We start from the raw sequence: 23,869 nt of genomic DNA, 5'->3' as shown, positions 1-23,869 counted from the left end.
CTGTACATTATGCCAGTGGCTGAGCACTAGGTTTAACTCCCCTTCCTACCCCTTTCAAACTGTGAAAGCCTTCAACTTAGGCTGTAGCTGTCTTTAGCCAGATCTTGAAACCATGGGAAAGCTGTGGGTCAAAATTAGGTAAGAGAGGCTGGCTTACTTCCATTGTACCACTCACAGGGGAAAAAAAAAAAATCACGGTTGAGAGGTACCTCATGATGCAGGACTTAAGGACCTCTCAGATGCTGGGTATCGCTGAATTATCAAGGGCTATATTCAGAAAAAGAGAAATTACATTAGCCAGGAAAGGAGAAGGGACATCATAATCTTTGCCATCCCCATTCCTGGCTCATCTCACTTGATCTCAAAGATGAGGAAGTCACACACAAGCACAGGACTCAGCTGGGGGCTCTGTCCCATAGCTGGCTGTGGACAACAGCAAGTGGTACAAGCCCATGAGTGCACATATACAAGCACAACCACAGAGATATCCACTAGCCACTAAATTGTTTTCTTTTGTTTTCTTTTGTTTTTAAAAAGGATTAAAACAGTAAATATCAACCCACCACAAAAATAGTATTATTTAGAAAGCTTTACACCCATTGAATTTTAAAGGGTGTAAGTATGGCTCAGTGTCTTTAAAAATAAACTTCATCCCAATCCAACAATAGCAAAACTGGCATTGTGATGCTGTTCTTAAATATAAACATATATATTAAAGGCATTTCAGATATTCTGAAAGAAGTTAATAGCACCATACTACCTATAAGATTCTTGATGCTCATCAGAAAAATACATCAACTACATGAAAAAACAGATATAGAAAGAAAATTTGTGAGTTTAAATTCGTGTAAATTCAGAACTTGCCTGTACGTGTGTGTGTACACATACACTTGAAGTGGTACAGAATTCTTTAGGAGAAAAATGCAAAAGAGAGAAAAATGCAATAGAGAGAATGTGAGGCAAAAAAAAAAAAAATACAATAGAGTGCAGTAATGTGAAAAAGAAGAAAAGTGAAGATTCTGAACAGGAATGTAATGTTTTTAGAATTTTTTTTAAAAGATAGTTTTAATTTTTTGACAAACTTTTTGAAATATTTTCACTTTATTTGCTTCTAAAATTAACTGAAATTTGTTAGCTGATAATTTGAAAATTCTTTTAGCTTAATTGTCATTGGGGATAAATTCATTTTGAATATCTATTATGACAATTACATACAGCTACATTTTCAACTCTAATACATTTTTAATAACCTTCATCAGCCAGTGATTTGAATTTCAAATTTCCTTCTATGAAGAAGTAAAAATTAGACAGCTCTGTGCCAATTTTCATAATAAATTGCTCTTTATTTATGTTGCAAAGCGTCCCTTACTATAAGCAAATGAAAACCTTAAATGAAACTCAGTACTCATAAGCCTTATTATATTTTGTCTCCTTTTATTAAGTGAAAGTAAATGACAGTGACAAATCTGTCTGCCCTCCCTGGTACACCATAACATGATGTTTATACCTGTCTGCTTCCTTTTATAACTATTGCACAAGAGACCACACCTTTTCCCATTTACACGTCAAAATAAATATTCCTCCAACAACACAGACACAATTCAGAGTAGCTTCAAGGGAAAATGTCACTAAAAAAAAAAAAATATCCTCACAAAACATTTATTTACTAGTGTTATAAACAGCAGGCCAGATAATTAGGTCTTTAACTTTCATCATGAACTTTTATTATTTATGTAGGATACTTACTTTCTACACTTGAATAATGAGAATAAACACACACAATATTGGAAAAAAATAAGAAATGCAGAGTCAAGAGCTGAAGGCTAGGAAAGGAAGATTTTATTACTTTAACTACTAGTACTATAGGTCTAGTCTACCATTTTCCTGTTGTTTGTATGGCAGTGGGCCCCACTGGGTCTGATCTCTGTATGTTAACACAAATAAATACCTTTATGTTTATTGGCACCCCTTCTATACATATTATGATACACATTGTCTTAATTATATGATCGTGTTTGATTTTTCATACTTATTTTTCACCTCAGTCAATAAATGACAAATACCATTCTGTTAAATAGAGGCTTTATAAATTATGTTTGATTCTCATAACTTCATACTTTTTTTCTGACTTAATGGTATACTGGTTACACCCTGGTTTCTCTCAGGGTTCTTCCATAGTGGTCATTACACAAGTATATTTCACATGGTTTCACAAATACTAATTTCCTTTCACACCTTCCTCACTTCTGAGAGATGTGGATTATATTGACAAGGAAGGAACAAAGAAACTGTATGGTGAAAACAAATGAAAGTCAAAAATATGCCCTTTAAACTTTCTATCTGAATTTGAGATATTCAGGATTCAGCTTTTCAACAACACTTGCATTAAAAAGGGGAGTTTGCTTAATGCAAATTTCCACAGCAGAACCCAGCTGTTTTATATCCTAGCTCAACCATTTCTTCTTCATCTCCCCCAAGAACCAGTGCAGACATCCTTGAGAGACCTTATTTCCAGTCTCTCTTCTCAGAAGTACCAATCCCCCAGCTTCATCTGGGTAGCTGGTACCGAAACCCTCACTCCCAAACACAGGGTCTTCTTATTTCAGAAGCTGCCACTCCTGGGAAATGACTAAGTGCACACCTCCTAGCTGCTGAAACATGAAGTAGGTAGTGTCTTTAGAGAGCAATTTGCTTTGGTGCAAAAATCTGAACAATCCCTCTTGGTTTCTCTTAAAGTGCATCTGTCCTGCTGCACTGATACTTGTTGCCCCAGATGTAATTGGGCTGAAGAGAAAAACTATGTCCGTACTCTTTGCTTCCTTGTCCACCTCCTTCTCATTGTCAGATTTTTATTTCTGTACCACCCTCCTTATTTTTGTGCCAAGTCAATTAAAATGGATTTCAGTTTACCCTTAATAATATGCACTTTCTTCACCATCTTCCCATCTCATTCTTTGCTTTACCATTTCTCATATCCACTTCTTGAACAGCCAGCTTTTTGTCTGCCAGAAGCTCTTGTTGTTTTTCCCAGATATCTAATTGATAAAGTGCTTTCATAGAGTGCTGGAGCATTTATTCCTTTATTTTTCCTCCACACTCTAACATGGAGAAGTAAGGAGGGGGGTCAGGAGAACTGCTACCTTGGGCTTGCGGAGAGCAGACTTTGACCTGTTCAGAAACCTGGTTGACAGAGTCCTTTGGGAGGCAGTCCTTAAGGGCAGAGGAGTCCAGGAAGGCAGGACATTCTTCAAGAAGGAAATCTTAAAAGTGCAAGAGCAGGCAGTCCCCATGTCCTGAAAGATGAGCTGAGGGGAAGAAGACCGGCCTGGCTGAATACAGAGCTTCAGCTGGCACTCAGGAATAAAAGGAGTTTATGACCTTTGGAAGAAAGAGCAGGCAACTCAGGAGGACTACAAGGATGTCATGAGGTTATGCAGGGACTGAGGATTAGAAGGGCCAAAGCCCAGCTGGAACTAAAACTGGCAACTGCTATAAAAGACAACAAAAAATGTTTCTACAAATACATTAGCAACAAAGAAGAGCTAAGGAGAATATACATCCTTTATTGGATGTGGGGGGAAACATAGTGACAGAAGACAAGGAAAAGGCTAAGGTGCTTAATGCCTTCCTTGCCTCAGTCTTTAATAGACCAGTTGTTCTCAGGGTACCCAGCCCCCTGAGCTAGAAGAAAGGGACGGGTAGCAGAATGAAGCCCCAATAATCCAAAGCAAAATGGTTATTGACCTGCTGCAATCACATAGACACACACAAGTCTATGGGGTCGGATGGGATCCACCCAAGGATACTGAGGGAGCTGGTGGAAGTACTCACCAAGCCACTTTCAATCCTTTATCAGCAGTCCTGTCTAACTGGGGAGGTCCCAGATGACTGGAAGTTAGCAAATGTGACACCCCTCTACAAGAAGGGTCGGAAGGAGAATCCGGGAAACTACAGGCCTGTCACCCTGACCTCAGTGCAAGGGAAGGTTATGGAGCAGATCACTCTGAGTATCATCACACAGCATGTACAGGACAACCAGGGGATCAGGCCCAGTCAGCATGGGTTTAGGAAAGGCAGGTCCTGCTTGACTAACCTGATCTCCTTCTATGACAAGCTGACCCACTTAGTAGATGAGGGAAAGGCTGTGGATGTTGTCCACCAGGACTTTAGCAAAGCCTTTGACACCGTTTCCTACAGCATTCTCCTGGAGAAACTGGCTGCTCATGGCTTGGACGAGTATACTCTTTGCTGGGTAAAAAACTGGCTGGCTGGCCGGGCCCAGAGAGTTGTGGTGAATGGAGTTAAATCCAGTTGGTGGCTGGCCACAAGTGGTGTTCCCCAGGGCTCAGTAATGGGGCCAGTTCTGTTTAATATCTTTCTCAATGATCTGGACAATAGGATCAAGTACACCCTCAGTAAGTTTGCAGCCGACACCAAGTTGGGCGGGAGTGTTGATCTGCTGGAGGGTAGGAAGGCTCTACAGAGGGATCTGGACAGGCTGGATCGATGGGCTGAGGCCAGCTGTGTGAGGTTCAACAAGGCTAAGTGCTGGGTCCTGCATTTGTGTCACAACGCTACAGGCTTGGGGAGGAGTGGCTGGAGAGCTGCCTGGCAGAAAAGGACCTGGGAGTGTTGGTCAACAGCTGTCTGAATATGAACCAGCAATGTGCCCAGGTGGCCAAGAAGGCCAATAGCATCCTGGCTTGTATCAGAAATAGCATGGCAGCAGGACTAGGGAGGTGATCGTTCCCTTGTACTTGCCACTGCTGAAGCCGCACCTTGAGTACTGTGTTCAGTTTTGGGCCCCTCACCACAAGAAGGACATTGAGGTGCTGTAGCGTGTCCAGAGGAGGGCAACGAAGTTGGTAAAGGGTCTAGAGCACAAGTCTCATGAGGAGTGGCTGAGGGAACTGCAGTTGTTTAGTCTGGAGAAAAGGAGGCTGAGGGGAGACCTTATCACTCTCTACAACTACCTGAAAGGAGGTTGTACCAAGGTAGGAGTTGGTCTCTTCTCCCAAGTAAGAAGCAATAGGACTAGAGGAAATGGTCTCAAGTTGCGCCAGGTGAGGTTTAGGTTAGACATTAGGAAAAACTTCTTCACTGAAAGGGTATTCAGGCACTGGAACAGGCTGCCCAGGGTAGTGGCTGAGTCCTCATCCCTGGAGATATTTAAAAGATGTGTAGGTGTGGTGCTTAGGGACATGGTTTAGTGGTGGACTTGGCAGTGTTAGGTTAACGGCTGGACTTGATGATCTTGAAGGTCTTTTCCAACCTAAACAATTCTATGATTCTATGATTTTGTCTATTTCTTCTCTAAGTTTTAATTCAACAGTTTTCATTTCCATGTTACCTAGGTACCAGAGGATATACATACAGAGAATGGCTCCATGATCTCATCTCCAACACCTGACCCTGTACTAGTCTTCAGAAATGACAAGTATCTATTAGAGTGCATGTCAGGCTTTAGCCCTGAAAGAACTGGAGGGAACATATTTCATTACTCAAGAGAGAAAATTATCTGAATTTCCATCATATACGAAGATTTACAGATGACATAAGACATTTTAGCTGTCAAAGTTAGAAGTGTTTCCAACAAACATGCGCAAAATACAGGTTTGCAAAGGCTTTAAACTTTGCCAAAACATGTCTAGATTTTCATGGCAAAAATGGAATATACATAACTGACACACAGGCCACCGTGTTCTCTACTGTAAAGCAATAACACTGAAGTAGTTCAAACAAAAGATCTCTTGAGACTGTTTTAAGAGACACTAGGAAGATTAAGTATATTTATTCCCTCACTAGAAATAACTGAAACATACTCAGGAGAGGGCAGGACCACTTTGACACAACACATGCAGCACAGAGATATATCAAGAGCTTATAGCAACTTTAATGACACATACTTCATAGTTCACAGAAAAGTCTAGGTTGGAAGGGACCCTGGAGATCATCTGGTCCAACCAGGGCTTTAGATTAGGTTACACAGAGCCCTGCCAAGCTAGGTTGTCAAGATTTCCAGTGAGGAAATGCTGATCTCTCTGGTCAGCCTGCTCTGATGTTTAGTTGTTCCCATGGGTAATTTTTTTTTTCTCCTTATATCCAGCTAATTTCCCCTGAAGCAACCTCTGCCCGTTCCCTCTTGTCCTTTCCCTGTGCATACTTGAGAACAGAGCACCTCCATTTCTTACCTCAGCCACTGCATCAAAATGGGAAGGCTGTGTTTAGATCCCCCCTGGGCCTTCTCTCTTTACCAGTTCAAACCCAGTTCCTTCAACCTTTCCTCATATGTCAGGTTCTCCAGCCTCCAATTTCCTCACTGGCCCGCTGCTGGACCCTCTCAGTTTTTTCAGTGTCTCTCTTGCATACAACAGCGAGGGAACCAGAACTGGACACAATATTCCATGTGTGGCTTAACAAGCACTCAGTTGGAAGAAGCCTTCCTAGTTGAGAGTCCTCAGTCTGCTGCCCATACTCCTGCTGAGGCAGCCCAGGACATGGTTTGCCTTCATTGCTGCCAGGGCACATGGCTGTCTCAGGCTCAGCTCACTGCCCAGCAGGACCTTTTGGGGCCCTTTCTACAGAGCTGCCCTCCAGCCACTCAGTCCCCAGCCTCTTTTGCTGCTTTGGTTATTAGGCCTCAGGTGCAGAACTTTATGGTTAGCTTTGTAGAGGTCATGGAGCCTCCAGGCCTGAAGATATTCAAAACCCAACTGGACATGGCCATGAGCAACGTGATCTGACTGATGCTACTTTGAGCAGGAGATTGAACTAGATGGACTCCAGAGGTCCCTTTCAACCTGAATTGTTCTGTGGGTCAATGACATATTGGAAGTTTTACATTATAAAATTCTTTTTCTCCCCCCCCGCTGAAATGTTTAAATGTTCCTCCCCTATCTAATAATATTTTTTACAACAAAAAGTTCAGTCTTCCAGCTTGTTTTAACACTTAATATAATGGGGATACAGTCTCCTATTTAAACAGCTGATTTTTAAGTGTAGGTTGTCCCTTTTGCTGCAGAACTCTGCACACACTCAAGTACTACTTTGAATTTAGTGTAACAAGTATATGTGGATCTTCATATGAGAACCACCACCACCAGGTCTGGGAGTTGCTTTGTGTTACCAGTAGAGACTGAGAGATTATCTTTACTTTTCCCACCATCTATTCCCTCCTTGATACTTAGATTCAGCCACTAATGCCACTGCTGAGAAATTCAAAACCACACATTGACATCACTTCTTTGTTTACCCTGTGAATTGACACTCCTAATTAATACTCCTAATTAATAATTCAAGGTTTAGAAGGATGAGTAGAGTCCTACACAGGAAGATACTCATAGGGTCATATAAGCATTTTAGGTCCATGCTTGTAGGAGCTCAAAGCCCTGTCAGCATGCTCAGCTTGTAGATTTCTTCACTACATTGTTAAGGAAAGAAGATGTTATTGTCTTAATACAATCTTTTCTGAAAGAGGTTTTGTTTTATTAGTTTGCATGCTGCCCTTTGATGTGTTCAGACTCTATTAACAGCTTTATTACCAGCACAGCTCCAATTATTCCTGCAAGTTGCTTTTTGGTGCATAGAATGCTTGCTTTGAACAATTACATTGTTCAGATACTTGTATATTTTAAGAGGGATCTGATAATTACTGCAAATCTTATTGTTTGGTGTACAGAACTGAGTAATTTTACTAATAGTTATTCATTTAAATAGGGTTCATTTTAATGTCATCAACCAAGTAATAGCTGCCCATGAAAGCAATGTCCTTTGTAACCTTCCCATACCAATCAGATGATTTTGCTAGACGACAAGATATTACTCGAAAGTGATGTAAACAAATATTTGAAGAGAATTACATGTCAAAATGGGGAAAAATAAGGATATAGTTTTCAGGAAAATTTAGTTATCTCTGCTTTGGAAGACTGAGCAAAATAAGGGTGTAAAAACCACACAAAGTACATTTGGTCACCTCTTTCAACCTCAAAGAGCAAAGACTTACAAAAAAACCCTGTTAAATTCTTGATTCTTTGCAGATAAAAAATTGCAAAATATTATTCAAGACCTAACATAGTCACACACGCACACACACGTTCACTGGGCTCCTAAGAAAATACTATGCTGAGACTGCTATTTTGAAATTTTCTGTAAGAAGTTCTGGGCAATAAAATATGACTACCCTTTTAAAGAACAAGGATAAGGGGAGAAGAGAGAAAGGACAAAATGGACTAAATTTGGGATTGTTCTCAAAGTAAAAATCCAATATCTGTGAATGTGATGAGATCTTCATAAGTTATTCATATTTAGCTTTCATCTAATATGAATTTTTGAGTAAATTTAACCGGATGAGAAAATAAACACTTATTGAGGAAATTTAGATCAACTAACAAACAGTGGAATCAGAATGGTCAACATAGCAAAACCAGACAGGTTTGAATTTGAGATTTTGAAAAAACAGAAAGTATAAACATTATACAAAAAAACAAAAAGCGAGGAAGGGGAATTCAAATAATATTCAAATTTGGATGCAAACCAAGTGTTATAATATATCTTATCACAGAAAACACAAGAACTCAAGCCCAACAATTACATTTTAATACATGTTTATACAGCTTCCTTTTGAGAATGCCTTTGTATCAGAGAAGCAATGCAATGTCTTGAGTAATAATAGTACCATCCCAGACTATAGAGGTCCATAAGCAGACTTGCATAACTTCTGATTTGTAGTGAACATGAGCAACACAAGAGGCTGAAATACTCTACAATAAAGCAGGACTCTTGGACTAAACTAGAATAAACAATAGAATAGTTCACGTTTCTTTAGCAATAAGAATCTTTACTTAGGCAACCTGGCAATGGCCAGAGAACACTGAGGAAAAATAAAACAACCCAAAGGTAACTAAGTGGAAAGAATCAGTGAGAAGTTCTTATAAGGATTATGATAATGCTACCATATGTAAATATTTTTGTTTTTCATTTATAGTTGTAATTACATTTGTGAATAGTATGGGCTAGCACACAGATGACTGTGGCAAAATCATGTTTTTCAAAGATATCAGGAATTCACTTATCCTGAAATATTTTGAAGTGAATAGCCACCTCATGGTTTAAGGCCATCTCAATTAGAGACTAGCAGCTGTGCTGGAGAAGAATAAATATCTTATTGTTCCTGCATACTGAGTTTTTAAGCACCAAAAGAACCTGTCCTTTCCTTCCTCTTACAAAACAGGACTAAGAACGCACCACAGAAACTCTGGGTGTGTGCTTGTGTGTGCGTGTACACAGGAGATCTTATTGCCAAGAACTCTTCAAGAAACTGCTGTAGCTGATATAAGAACTTGCTATAAATTGCTGGGATTGCATTACATAAATCACCATTTTCTGAAACTATTATTTAGCATTCCACAAGTTTCTTCAGGATAATCAAGCAGTGAAAGAAAAAGTGTAATATAGCTCCCCTTGTTAGGCCCTGGCCACAAATTTAATTTAGTAGATTAAAGTTAAAAGGCTACTGTTATTCTTTTTCTTGATTATTATTTATTTTTGTGAACATGTATTATATAACTTGTGATTAAGACCATCTGTTCCATATATATTTTAGACTATCAGAATTCATTGCTAAAAAGTTGTGAAATTCATTTATTTTGCATTTGCAGATTAATATAAAGGACATCATAATTGAACATGATAACAGAAAAAAAAGTTAAATAACAAAAAATCTAAAAATCTTATCCTACTTTAACCTTGCTAACTTAAAACTCAAAACCTTAGAGAGGGCTGTTGTTGACACAATCTTAACAGAACAATCTCTCCTATTGGGGGGATTAAATCAGTAAGTCTTGAACTCTATGCCAGACATCTATTTATTTATTTGAAGGGTAAGGATGTCAGCATTGACAGATTCAAGCTTCTCTTGTTCCAAGACAGCTATATCTTGTGTGCTGGTTTTGGCTGGGGTAGAGTTAATTTTCTTCATAGTAGCTAGTACGGGGCTATGTTTTGGATTTGTGCTGGAAACAGTGTTGATAACACAGAGGTGTTTTCGTTACTGCTGAGCAGTGCTTACACAGAGTCAAGGCCTTTTCTGCTTCTCACACCACCCCACCAGCGAGTAGGCTGGGGGTGCACAAGAAGTTGGGAGTGGGGACACAGCTGGGACAGCTGACCCCAACTGACAAAAGTTGGGGGTATTCCATGGTATTCCATACCATATGATGTCATATATATTGACGTCATATATGACATCATGCTCAGCAATAAAAGCTGGGGGAAGAAGAAGGAAGGGGGTGGGACATTCGGAGTGATGGCATTTGTCTCCCCAAGTTACTGTTATGTGTGATGGAGCTCTGCTTTCCTGAGGATGGCTGAACACCTGCTTGCCGATGGGAAGTAGTGAATGAATTCCTTGGTTTGCTTTGCTTGCGTGTGTGACTTTTGCTTTACCTATTAAACTGTCTTTATCTCAACCCATGAGTTTTCTCACTTTTATTCTTCTGATTCTCTCCCCCATTTCACTGTGGGCGGAGTGAGTGAGTGTCTGTGTGGTGCTTAGTTGCTGGCTGGGGTTAAACCACGACATCTTGTAAGGGACAGACCCAACTCATAACACCTTCACTTCATGTGAAGGTTATTTACCTGATTAGTGAAAGAGAAGCATGCATTAATGGAACTGGAGATTTTACGAGGAATGGAAGAATCCACATCTGTTGGTTCCCATTTTGGACTTTATGGACTACCATTAGTAACTCAGCTATGTCATCATTAAGTTCCCTTTGGGCTCTTGAGTGAATATGTTCTCTTTGCTAGTGAACATTCCGTGTAGCTGTGGTTGAAGTATCTGTGATTAAGTTTATGATGCAGACACATCTCTGCAGAATCCTTCCTTGCATACCCACACCAGAGCATGCCAGTTTCCTCTACAGTAAACCCCAATGGAAATGTTCTCATTTATACTCTCTTTCTTGCACATTTCCTTCATACTCTGATTGTCATTTGGATGCACAGGGTCTTTGGCAAGCCTTTTGCTCCTAATGGTTCAGAATCTGTATTTATAACCAGTTTTAACTCTTCTGGTTTGTTGCTCTTCAAGCTCTACTTTGCTCTTTCTGATTCTGCTTTAACAATTAATTCACCAGCTGTGTAATGCTTTCTAGTTTATTTGGATACACTTCAGGTTTTGAAGTTTGATCTCTCATTTCTAGTAACCTTCATGTTGCTACTTAGCCATGTTGACTTCCTGTAATGCTCCTTCAAGCCCCTCATAATGGGTAACAGGCACTGGTACTGTCTGATCAGTATGCCTCCAAAGCCTGAAAGAATTTAACTTTTTACATACCTTTTATCTTTTACAAAAATGAGAATGCTTATTTATTCCCTCTTTTAAATTGGTAAAGCTGCGGTGTCTGCTTTTGGCCTTTTCTGATAGTGTAGGAACAGCTCCCAAGAACATACCCACCCCTGGGATGGCTGCAGAGCTATTGCCACTTTATGCCTTCTTTGGTGTAATGGGAGTAAAAACAGCTGTTCTGCATAACCTCTACAATGAATATTCAAGGAAAAAACAGTACAGATAAGCTATAACTTACCTGAGAAGGAGTGTAGTGATCTAAATTTACAGTAATGAGAAATTTTAATTTGATACCAGAAACTGGAATGAACAGATGAGGTCATGTTTAGACTAATGAATGTAATATTCACTGTTACTCTGTCAGGAGGCACTTGTCTATAAAGAGTAATGCCATTACTGTTATTTATAATAAGAAAATCACTAGAAAAAAAAACGAAAGTAATGCACAACAGCATTAGAGAATTTACAGAATAACAAATAAACCCACATATTGTCTGGATACTGGGGCGGGGGTGAGTCTATTTTCTAAAGAGGCCAGCTTATTTGCACATTAATAAATACTTATTTATTTAGGATAAGTAAACCAGAAAATCTCTATTTTTAATTCTTTTAGCTTTGCACTACTAGTCTTGTTTTTTCTTTTTTTTTTTTTTTAGCCCAGAGCCCCTTCTGTAATTCTCATTGCCCAGTACACAGGTACATAAGTATAGGAGATATATAGCCCTCTAGGTAAAGTGTTTTAAACAGGAATTTGATTTGAGCTAAATTTCAAGCTCAAATATCCATGGAAAAGTGGAGATGCTTAAGATCTTGATGAGTTATTTATACTGGGGTACTGTTTGTGATCCTGGATACTGGTTTGAATGCAGATAAATCAAAGATACTAATTTTTATTATGCTTCCATTTGAGAGGTAGAATATTCTCCTGTAATTCCACATGAGAAAGCTAAAAAACCTGTACAATACAATGTAGTAAGACTATGTGCTACTCCTATACTTTTCCCAAGGCAACCTAAACCGATCTAAAGGTCTGAAGGACATGAGTTCCTACAGAATCCTGGTATGGCCCCTCTGCACCACCCCCTTTCTTCTACTAGTTATAAAGAGATTGTACAGGAATAAGGATCTCAGGGTTGACATACATATTCTTATACGAATATTAGTGTGGGATCAGAGCCTTTCACCTATTCAAGCATGTTGTTCTTTCATAAGGAGTCAGGCTTGCAACGTATATTTTAATCTTCCTTAAAAACACCAGGTCTTTCATTTCTTCAATATTTAATCAATTTTTTCATTGATTCTTAGAGATCAGAGTTACCTTTCAACTTTGCATACCAGAGGCCCTCCTTGTATTTTGTGAGTGAATAAAGAAACAGAATTTCAAAACAGGGCTAACAGTTTACACAGGATAGCAATAAACATGTATTTTGAACTACTTCACAATATAACAAAGCATTAAGCAGTTCTAGAAAAGAAAGAAAGAGAATCAAGATATTTTGATCCAATATCAGCAATCAGATAACTATATCTGCTCCCACAACAACATTCACTGTCCCCTCAGTAGTCACACTCAATGACTATTTACAACTCATGCACGTCTACTTCACCACTATTTCATTTATCATAATGGAGGCAATTGAGGAGAATAATCATTATGAAATAATAAAATAACCTTAAAAAAAAAAATCAAGCCTGAGAATAAGATTCAGGGTTTCAATTTTCTGATAGTATAACTTTAGAAATGATTTCACTACTTTATTTGAAAAATGGGTATCATCCAAGTGAATGGATACAATTCTATTTTCTTTACAGCCAGAAAAACAGTATCCTTTTAAATAGGAAAGAGTATCCATTTCTTTCTCTTCCCCCTCCCCACCCCCAAGGAGTGGAATAAGAGGGAAAAAAGAGATGAAAAAGAACTATAACACCCCTTCCATTTGCTGATGTTACATGCAAAGGGACATGCTTCCATCAATACTACAATATGCAGCTGTAACTGCTATCTACGTTACTTTTTTAGCTTGTCAAAAGATTCTTACATATCACATGATTTTTCTACAAAGATGATAGTTGACAAGAACCATATAAAGTGTTTCTGAATATTTTACACATAAAGTATGCTATAGGTAATAACATGCTCAAACAACAATTTAAACCGCCCCCTCTCAAAAGCTCCCCTGAAAGACCCACACTTTCATCCTTTTGTCCTGTTGTTAATCCATACAAACTTCCTAGGTAAGGGATCTCCTCAGGATTTCAGGCAACACTACAGCTATCAGCCCAAATCATCCAATTAATCCTTTTAAGGACCCATCTTTAAGTTGCATCTTGAAAGTAAACATTTTTTGAAATTTATGTTGAAGAGAAGAAACACTTTTGCTCCATGTGGACCTCCTATACACAGAATCATAGAATCATAGAATCATTTAGGTTGGAAAAGACCTTCAAGATCATCAAGTCCAGCCGTTAACCTAACACTGCCAAGTCCATCTATACTATGTCCTCGAGCAGCATGTCTACCCGTCTTTTAAATACCTCCAGGGATGGAGACTCAACCACTTCCCTGGGCAGCCTGTTCCAGTGCCTGAATACCCTTTCAGTGAAGAAGTTTTTCCTAATGTCTAACCTAAACCTCACCTGGTGCAACTTGAGACCATTTCCTCTAGTCCTATTGCTTCTTACTTGGGAGAAGAGACCAACCCCTACCTTGGTACAACCTCCTTTCAGGTAATTGTAGAGAGTGATAAGGTCTCCCCTCAGCCTCCTTTTCTCCAGACTAAACAACTGCAGTTCCCTCAGCCACTCCTCATGAGACTTGTGCTCTAGACCCTTTACCAACTTCGTTGCCCTCCTCTGGACACGCTACAGCACCTCAATGTCCTTCTTGTGGTGAGGGGCCCAAAACTGAACACAGTACTCAAGGTGCGGCTTCAGCAGTGGCAAGTACAAGGGAACGATCACCTCCCTAGTCCTGCTGCCATGCTATTTCTGATACAAGCCAGGATGCTATTGGCCTTCTTGGCCACCTGGGCACATTGCTGGTTCATATTCAGACAGCTGTTGACCAACACTCCCAGGTCCTTTTCTGCCAGGCAGCTCTCCAGCCACTCCTCCCCAAGCCTGTAGCGTTGTGACACAAATGCAGGACCCAGCACTTAGCCTTGTTGAACCTCACACAGCTGGCCTCAGCCCATCGATCCAGCCTGTCCAGATCCCTCTGTAGAGCCTTCCTACCCTCCAGCAGATCAACACTCCCGCCCAACTTGGTGTCGGCTGCAAACTTACTGAGGGTGTACTTGATCCTATTGTCCAGATCATTGAGAAAGATATTAAACAGAACTGGCCCCATTACTGAGCCCTGGGGAACACCACTTGTGGCCAGCCACCAACTGGATTTAACTCCATTCACCACAACTCTCTGGGCCCGGCCAGCCAGCCAGTTTTTTACCCAGCAAAGAGTATACTCGTCCAAGCCATGAGCAGCCAGTTTCTCCAGGAGAATGCTGTAGGAAACGGTGTCAAAGGCTTTGCTAAAGTCCTGGTGGACAACATCCACAGCCTTTCCCTCATCTACTAAGTGGGTCAGCTTGTCATAGAAGGAGATCAGGTTAGTCAAGCAGGATCTGCCTTTCCTAAACCCGTGCTGACTGGGCCTGATCCCTTGGTTGTCCCAGGTGTGGGAGCAAACATTGTCATTGTGGTACAACAGTGAAAGTGCCAATAGTCTAGTACACATCAGTCCTAAACCTGGACACAAATATAAGATCAGAAGCTGGATTTTTGGCAATATGAAATTACTGGGGCTCTTTTTCTTAGAAAATACTCACCGGATAATTGCACACTATTTATTATATCTACATTTTTCATTTAAAGGTACCAAGATGTTACTGGAACTTAAAGGCTAATGTGTAGCTTTATGATAAAACACATTAGACTTGCCTTCAAGAGATCTAGACTTACATCCCTACTCTTTCACTGCTTGCTGTGTAACCTTGGCTAAGTCATCTTTGTGTTTCAACTTGCCAGTTTTAATATAACACCTAACGTTGATATGACATAGAGCTAAAGGTGACTGGATAGAAGACAATAGTACAAGCACAGAACCCTGCCCTGTTTTAAGATTAGCTAACTTGAAGTCTAGTGCATGTCGTGGGGAGCTGATAACAGTAACTTACAAGACAGAAAGAAAAACCTGTGACTGAATATCTTGTTTTCCATCACAGAAATGATAGTGACAGAGAAAGCAGGGAGAATCTCATTCAGTGAATCCTGAATTTTTACCCTTAAAAATCCTTGCTGTTGACAGACCTTGTAAATCTTGAAGAGTTCTTGGAAAAACCAGTTAATAACTGAGGTTAAACATTTGATTAAGCAGCCAATTTTGCACATTTCCAAAATACTAATGTTTAAAGAAAAGAACGATCAATCTGTGACTTCACACACATTGGGGGTTTTGTGATTATCTGGAAAAAAACCAGTGTGATATCTCACCTGCATCACTGAGATTTACAGACTTTTTACTGTGCTTTTAGTGTCAGGATTAGGTTTTTAACCCCATCCTCACTGTATTGTTTACAAACTAGACATATCAAGAACACGCTCTTCCCAAGGAAGAGTGGTAAACAGGCAATGCTTCAGTTCATGAGAAAGGCATGACTTACCTTGTGAAAGTTCCTGAAATATGCTGCCTTCTCATCTGGAAATTTTTCTAGCCTCCTGGGTCCTTTACTGGAAGCCTTCTTGAAAACCAACCAACAACGCCTGAAAATCTGCAAACAAAATCAGTGGATTATATCAGCTTTTCTTTAAAGGTGGACAGTATCACAAATGCATTCAGCTACATAATTGACATAGGAAAAAATTTTAAAATGACAATATTTTATTTTAAAAGTCTGGAAAATTCTGAGAACATCAATTATTTCTACACAAGTAATCCCAGTTCCTCAATTTATACATAATGATTGTCAGTACTTTGTAGACTTTTTTATTTCATTTTCTTTCATGAATGCCAAATTTGACAATTCCTGAGATGCAAGTAAATCCACGAACTTTGAATATGAAAACAATTATAAGGCTCTCATCAGAGAAAATACTTTCAGAAATCACTCCATGCATTTCTAGCTTTCACATTCATGCTCTATTTCTGAGCGTATCGATACCATTGAGAAACATTTATTACAGCTTTTAACACAATACAGTAATCAGTAGAGCTTGTATACACAGAAAAGAAATTTGAAATAAGCACCAATGTGACCATTGCTGGACAACAACATCTGGTTCTCTCACTTAGTGCAATAACAAACTTCCTAAGGAAAAACTATGCAGATTATTAAAGTTTGGGAACATAGTGAAAATTAAAATCCTTCTGAAAGCACAAAACAATATTGTCCTCTCATTTTAATGAGAAGCACACTAGATTTTGCTTAAAATGCATTTTTAAGCAATGAGGGTACTTTATTAGACTATTTACCAAGCGTTCTGGTGGTATTGCCATAACCAGAAGTTTAAAATCAGGATTGAATTATCAAATAAAAATACATTTGCAGTTCAAAAGAAGCTGATTAAGGATAATCCTCTAGACTATCTTATGCAACTAAGGGATTAGATATTAATCTAGTTTTACAGTCTATGAAATCTATGAAAATAGTTTACTTCATTCTCCTCTTCAGTACTTGTACAGCTCTATAAACAATTCCATACATAATTTTATATTATTTTTTCAAGAATACACTGGAAAAAAATACCCCAATACTACTTAATGGTTCCACTGGCTGTATGTGGAGAAGAGCCTTATTTCTTCAGAAATGCTACAAAATTTAATGACACAACACAAGAAATACAGTACTATTTAATTTGGATCAGATCAAATACATCTCCCATTAAAAAAAAAATAAATTAAAATCAAAGAAATATGAGCAGGGAAAGTTAAAATGAGGAGTTTTCCCCTCAGTATGATGCTGTCTAAACTGAGTATAAGCAGTAAACATAGTGTCATTAAAATAATTAAGCTTAATTAGCCACATTCTGATATAAATCTGATATCACAATACATAACACTATCCTGTTGTCATTATCTCAGATGAATGTTATCAGTCAAAATAAATGTTTTCTTTTAAAAACCTACCATTAGACTATAGTATCAATATGTTTAATTATGAAGATTTTTGGAAGAAAACAGCATTTAATGAAATCCTCTGCAAGCATACTTCTTACAAAGCATGCAAGTTTTAGATTTTTTTCTACTAAGATTGTAAAGTGACAACTGTAAAGCTGTACTTCCTATCTCAGAAATTACTTCACCTAACCTGGGTGGGGGAAAGCAAAGACAATATCATATCTCCTGAAAAAAATGACATTACACTGTGGGACATCATAAACCGTCTTTATTAGATAGTACTTTCTTCAAATAACATCCTGGCAGTGTTGCAACTTATTTTACCAAAGCTATAGCACTCTTCCCACAGTTCTCTCTTGATTAACCCATATTAACTCTTCACAATGTTACGGTGTGAAAAGCTCCACTTTTCCAGGTAAGACACAGGTAGAGGATATTCACAGTATTTTGACCTTACTAAAAATAATAGCACCAACTGTCCAAAGGGGACATATTTATTCATTTAATAGAAGTGTCACTTTCAATATTACTCCTGGTTCTTCTGGGATCTGGGTTGGTGTTTGGTTGGTTTTTTTTTTTAGTCTATGTGTATTTTCAGTTCACCTCTCTTCCTCTGAGGAAAGTGTTTTCCTAAGAAGTTCTTTATCAAGGTAAAAACCATTGCCTTCATTTCAAATCTTTTATTGATTTCCTTATTTCCATTATCTGCTCTTAATGGTTTACAGTCCTCATAGCCTTCTCTTTAGAAAAACAGATCAACCTACAGTCCCCATCATCAGTGGTGGTGGGTTTTAGCACAGCCACGGAATCCACATTTTACTGATTACCTGAATTTTTGACAGCTGGTGATAAGGTAACAGAAGCTTTGTGTTAATTGACAGAGTAAGTTTTTTCAGGTTTTTTGTTTGTTTGTATTTTAATACAGCACAGTCATTTTTTGTTATAATGCAAAGTATCAGTCAGATCCACTATGTCAGAAGTATCCCTAATAAATGGAAAATTAGACATGCAAAGTCAAGGAGTCAGATTTCTCCCTATGAGGAGGAGAACATTTTCCAGATAAAAGGTCATCTAATGCATACTCCAAAGCAATTCCTTCAGTGACAAATGAGCAGGGTCTCCTGAATGACAGCTTCAAGTCTTTTGTTCACTGGATATCAATCTGGGACAGTGTGGAAGCAGGTTTGAGGGTTTGCAGCTAAACTGACAAAATTCAAGAGGGAGGCTTTGATCCCCTTATTAGTTGGGGCTTCAAAGTATCCATCGAAGAGGGCTAGTTATCTTTAAACATGCTCCTCTTTAGGCCTTTTCCCAAAGTTCTGCCTTGGGGTGCATTCAAAGACTTCAGCATTTAGACTTCAGGAATGAACAGCCCTTGCTTTTAAAGGAGAACACTGACTAGCAAGAGGAGGAAACCATAAAATTTACCTTTAGACTGTTACTGCTTCAATTTATTGACATCTGTTTTTTCCAGGCCTTTAGGCAAAGCAGAGATCTGAAGAATGCAATGGCTCAATGAGGACTCCTGATTTGGTATGTACACACACCAAGGTACATCTTTTCATTTGGATTTTATTTTTTTAACCTACAATCACTTTTAAAAATGGTATAAACATATACAGTTCCACTGCATTTCAGCAGCATTTTATCTGATTACACCAACAGACAGTTTGTATCTCAATGTTTGAAAAAGCATTAGCATATGAATTTACCTATAAATATGAATAAATAGGTGCAGATGTGAGCACACAGCAAACAAACATTTGCCTTTCATAAGGCACCTCATTGTTATACAGAAGCCTACTCAATTATTCACAAACTGTGAGATACGCTTTTATCCCTGGCCTAGTTTAGGATGCCATTGGCTGTAATAAAAACTTCTGAAAGACTTCTAAAGTCCTCAGATAATTGGGGTAGCCATTGTGAAAGAAATCAGCATCAGCCCTTTAACAACAGAGAATGAGAACCACTTACAGTGTTGCCTCTATAATATTTAGTAATTCCTGTGAGATTTAAGTGTCTGTTTCTCACACATGCATACTTGAAGAAATGCCAAATATTTGATCGTTTAATCAGTTTTACAGCATTCTTGGATGAACACTCACTGCTCAGCAAATATTATTTAAAAATTTTGTATGGAGGGCAAACACCACAAAGTCTAACCCTATGCCATTGCTTTTTTTCTGGAGAAATTCAGAAAGATAGCATTAAGTATGTGTTACGTTTAGGTTTCCTTTTATTAAAGTATCAATTAGAAGGACCAAAACTTGTTCAGTACAAACCTGAGAAGGATTCTATTGAAATTACCTGCTGAGTCCATGGCATATCAGAAATTCTTTAAACAAGGCCCTTCCTCGCTCAGTTTTACAAGATGGGCAAAATAGAAAAAAAATATTCCTCTAGATCCCACTACCTCTGCAACTATATATCAGTAAGCGATGGCAGTAACTCAGCACACTTGTGGTCTGGTGAGAACTCATTTAGCTGCTCCTTGCAATATCATATGGGAATGATTTTCATTACAATGTACAAGCTTGCAGGGGAGAGTAGCCTTTGTTCCTAAGGATGGACCCTGAGTAGCCTCATCTCATTAGCGAGAGAAAAGGATTCCAGACCTGGAACAATATAATCTTATCATCCCCAAATTACTTCTGAAATCTTTCCAGTCAGAAATCTGACTTCCAGTGCTGCTCCATTTCTATTAATTTTGAGAGATCCTTTTTTTATATTTTACTTGAGACACTGGAATAGATCAATTAAGGATGTAAATCTCTCCATAATTTACTTTTCTTACTTTTTCTTCTGCTTAATTCACCTCTCAGCTCACCTTTCCAGCATGTTCATATTTTTTAATATTCTTGACTAATATATTCAAAAGTTTGGCCTCTGAATGGATCATTATTCTTCACGCTTATATTATACAGTTCTGTTTTGTTGTTGCCATGGTTGTTCATAATAAATCCATTAAAAGACATATTACAGGAAATCCATTGGCTAAATTAGTTTTTTAGAAAGAAGAAAAACTTTTTTCCTTATCCTGAAATAATTTAAAATAATTGGTTTACAGTGGGAATCTTACATATGATCTTCCATTTTCCAGAGATTTCTAAAGCCTTTTCCTAGTCATTTACAATAAACGCTTTTGAGACTAACATTTCTTTTTATCCACAGCTGTAGCTAATAAAGCTTTGCCAGCCATCACTAATATTTAGAGAAGGGATTTTTATTGACAAGTCTCTACACATTATTCCAGGTATTCCACCTCATGCTCAAAGAAAACAGAAACAAAAAAACCCTCATCCATCTTTTTCTTTTTTTTTAATAATGCCACAAAAGAAAGTTACAACACTATAAGCTTTTTTTTTTCAAACCACTTAAGATGCTCTGAAATCTTTCTTCCCCTATCCAAAAGATAGCACAAATGGCAATAACCTTCTTGAGCATATTGGAAAACCATCTACTTTTCTGCCAGTAGCTGTAGAAACATTTCTCTCTTGAGAGAAGCAGCAGTGAGTCAGCTCCTAGTTACTACGAGAAACCATCACTGACCAGGACAGGCACTGAAGCACCGCTCATGGGGCTTTTTGCTAGCAAAACCCATCAAATGGTTCTCCCAGGAAGACGTCTGCATAATAATATTCAGTCCGGCATTTACATCTTGTTATCTGCAGGAAAGGCTAGTTGATTTCTCCTCCCTGACTTTCCATGTGCAGTGCTCTCCTGTTACACAAGACAACATCTGCAGTGCATGCATTAAAAACACTAAAACATGAAAATGTTCAAATTTACTTCACTAGTTATCTCAATTAAAAATAGATATTGGTTTTTATGGGGTATGTGAGAGAAATGCAGTATGTTGTGAGCTAAAAAAAAACCCAAACCCTTCACTCACAAAATAAAGAATGTAGCATTCATAGTAAGAAAAATAAAAATAGTTGTCACAGTAAAGTCATATTTAACCATTGTTTTGACACCCACCACTTTTTGATTTTTCTGTGCATATTTTGGCAAAGGGAGAAGAGATGAGGGGTGACACCTTACTGCTTCAGTGGAACTACACTTATCACACATTCAAGTAAAATTTAAGAGAAATTGAAAAGCAGTTATTAGCTATAAAAAGGTCCAAGAGGAAAATGGGAAGACAAAACCATTCATGCCTCAGCTAAAGAGCAAGTTACAGGATATAAGCTATTGCTGAATAAAGTCAATAGAAAACAAAACAAAACAAAACACCTCATCATTGCAATCCACCTACTTCAGTTACCAACACTTTGCATTAAAAAGACAAAAGCAAGTACTGTTCTGGCACTTAGGTTTCTGGGCATCTTTGAAACTAAGATGCCCTAGAAACAGTGCTTTTTCCGCTCTTGAACAGCACTGATTTCATCATCTCCTTTTTTGAAATACAGTTACTAAGCGGGTGCACTCTGGGTAGCAAATTTGGATCCGTATGAAGCAAGAGAGGTGGAATGTTACCACACAGCACTAAGCTCCTGAATTAGTGCAGAGGGTGCAGCGTAGCAGGGAACTGAGGCCAGCTCCTGCTCCTTTACCACGCCACTGGGAACTCATATATTTCCCAGCAGCAGAGCAAAGATCCTCCACAGTCATCTGACACCCACTCCCCCCCAAAACAAGAGGAGAGGCAAAAAGAACCCCTAGCCCTTCTCAGAAGCATGAGGTTACTTGCTTCTTTCAGCAGCTCTGGGATGTGGAGCCAAGACTTTACCACAAGATACAAAAAGCCTTGGAAGGTTTTCCTTTTTTTTATTGATTCTAACTCTCCACCTGCTCTTGCCTATTTCAACATATTTTTTTCAAATGTTACCCAAGTATCTACCACAAAGCAATTGCAATAAAAGCAAAACTGTTTCAACTCTAAAGCCAGGAAATACCACAAAAAGATCACTAGTAATGCCTTTAATAAAAAATGCTGTCTGAAGGTGTGTTATGAAGGCTATCCAACAGGGAAACGTTCCTCTTATATGATAACCTTGCATGTACCCTTGAGGTTCATTTTATCATCCTAATTATGAAGCAAGGTTAAACCTGTAGTTTATAAACCTTGTAGTACGACCTTCTGAAACATTATAGGTCTTCGATCATTTTAGTGTCATAGTTTAAATCCTAAAATTTGTGATAGCATTTTTTTATTATTATTATTATTTTCCAGATTGCAAATCTGCAGGCATTTAAAGTTAGGAATAGAAGAAATATAGAAACATCTGCTACAAACTGTTTCATCTCAGATTAGATCAATCCTTGTGGGCTTGATTGCAGTCAGTGAGAATTAGGATGGTTAGAGAGAGATGATTAGGGACAATTCACCGAGTTATAGTATATATATGTCATCTTTCTGCTGCCATAACTTACCATTATAGATTCATATAGATGTTTATAATATACTATAATTTATGTTCTTATATTCACAGGCTATACACATAATCCATAAAAAGATTTATTTTATTATTAGAGAGTTCTGTGAAATCAAAGTACATCATAGTAATTTTCCAACTATTCTTATACTAACTAAACTACTGTGTGTATAAACACTTTAGCTATGGAATCTGAAGTCTTTTTTTGTGTGTGTTTAAAAAAGAGTGGAGGACACATATCTGGAAAGATTTGCATGCCATGTTCCTGTGAAAAGTGTTATACAATTTTATCAATCTTTAAGCACCCACAGCTTAAAAACTCACCACTGTTATTTTGCTTGGAACTGCCAGCAGGACAATTCAAGGACAGAAGGACTCAGTCTTCATAGCAGTCTGCAGATTAGCAGAATTTATCACTTATATCTTAACTGATGTTATGGTTATTTAAAAAAATCAGTTCCAGTAGCCATCTTTCGGCATTCTGCATTTCTGAATCAGTTCTGGCACGACTAACTTCAGTGATTCTTCTAGAGGAAAACTAATACTGTTTGCTTCATGTCTGGCCTCAGAGTAGATGACAAAAAAAAATCAAAACAAACCACAACAAAAATTTGGTTACAACAGTTTTAGCAGGCATCCAGCAGTAAAATCCCAGAACTTGCAATATTTTTAAAGAAATTATTATGGCCAAGAACTCTCAAGCATTTCACTCAACTTAAGTTGAATGTGTAGCCACTACTTAATGAACAATTATGTAGCCAGAATTTGTATACTAAATTTGAGTAATTTCTCAGACTGAACTGGAGTAACTAGCTTACTTCACTCATCTGAAGTTTTTTTTGGTGCAAATACCATTTTTTTCCCCACTTTTTACAACGCTTTAATTATTTACAAATAAACATGTCCACTTGAATATGACAAACCACAAATAATGGTTTGATATTCTGCAATGGAAAGCAATATTCACAGAAGAAAAACTATAACTCCTTTAATTAGTTTTTAATCATATAGGTGTATATTGAAATAATGGAA

The 23,869-nt window shown here is 38.2% G+C and overlaps 1 protein-coding gene across 1 annotated transcript in view; it reads right to left on the bottom strand.

Annotated features, from left to right (window-relative positions):
• The window catches only part of DOK6 (docking protein 6), a gene marked incomplete at both ends in the record, with an annotated part of 260,265 nt that overhangs the window by 145,803 nt on the left and 90,593 nt on the right, over window positions 1-23,869 (bottom strand). The window contains one exon of the mRNA XM_082304009.1: window positions 16,009-16,116. Coding sequence (XP_082160135.1) covers window positions 16,009-16,116 — 108 coding nt within the window. The remainder of the gene's footprint in view (window positions 1-16,008; window positions 16,117-23,869) is intronic.

Source organism: Platalea leucorodia (assembly GCF_965183815.1).
Source record: "Platalea leucorodia genome assembly, chromosome: 1".
Classification (NCBI taxonomy): Eukaryota; Metazoa; Chordata; class Aves; order Pelecaniformes; family Threskiornithidae; genus Platalea; species Platalea leucorodia.
Note: the sequence above shows the minus strand (reverse complement) of the source record. Positions and strands in the feature narration are given on the sequence as shown.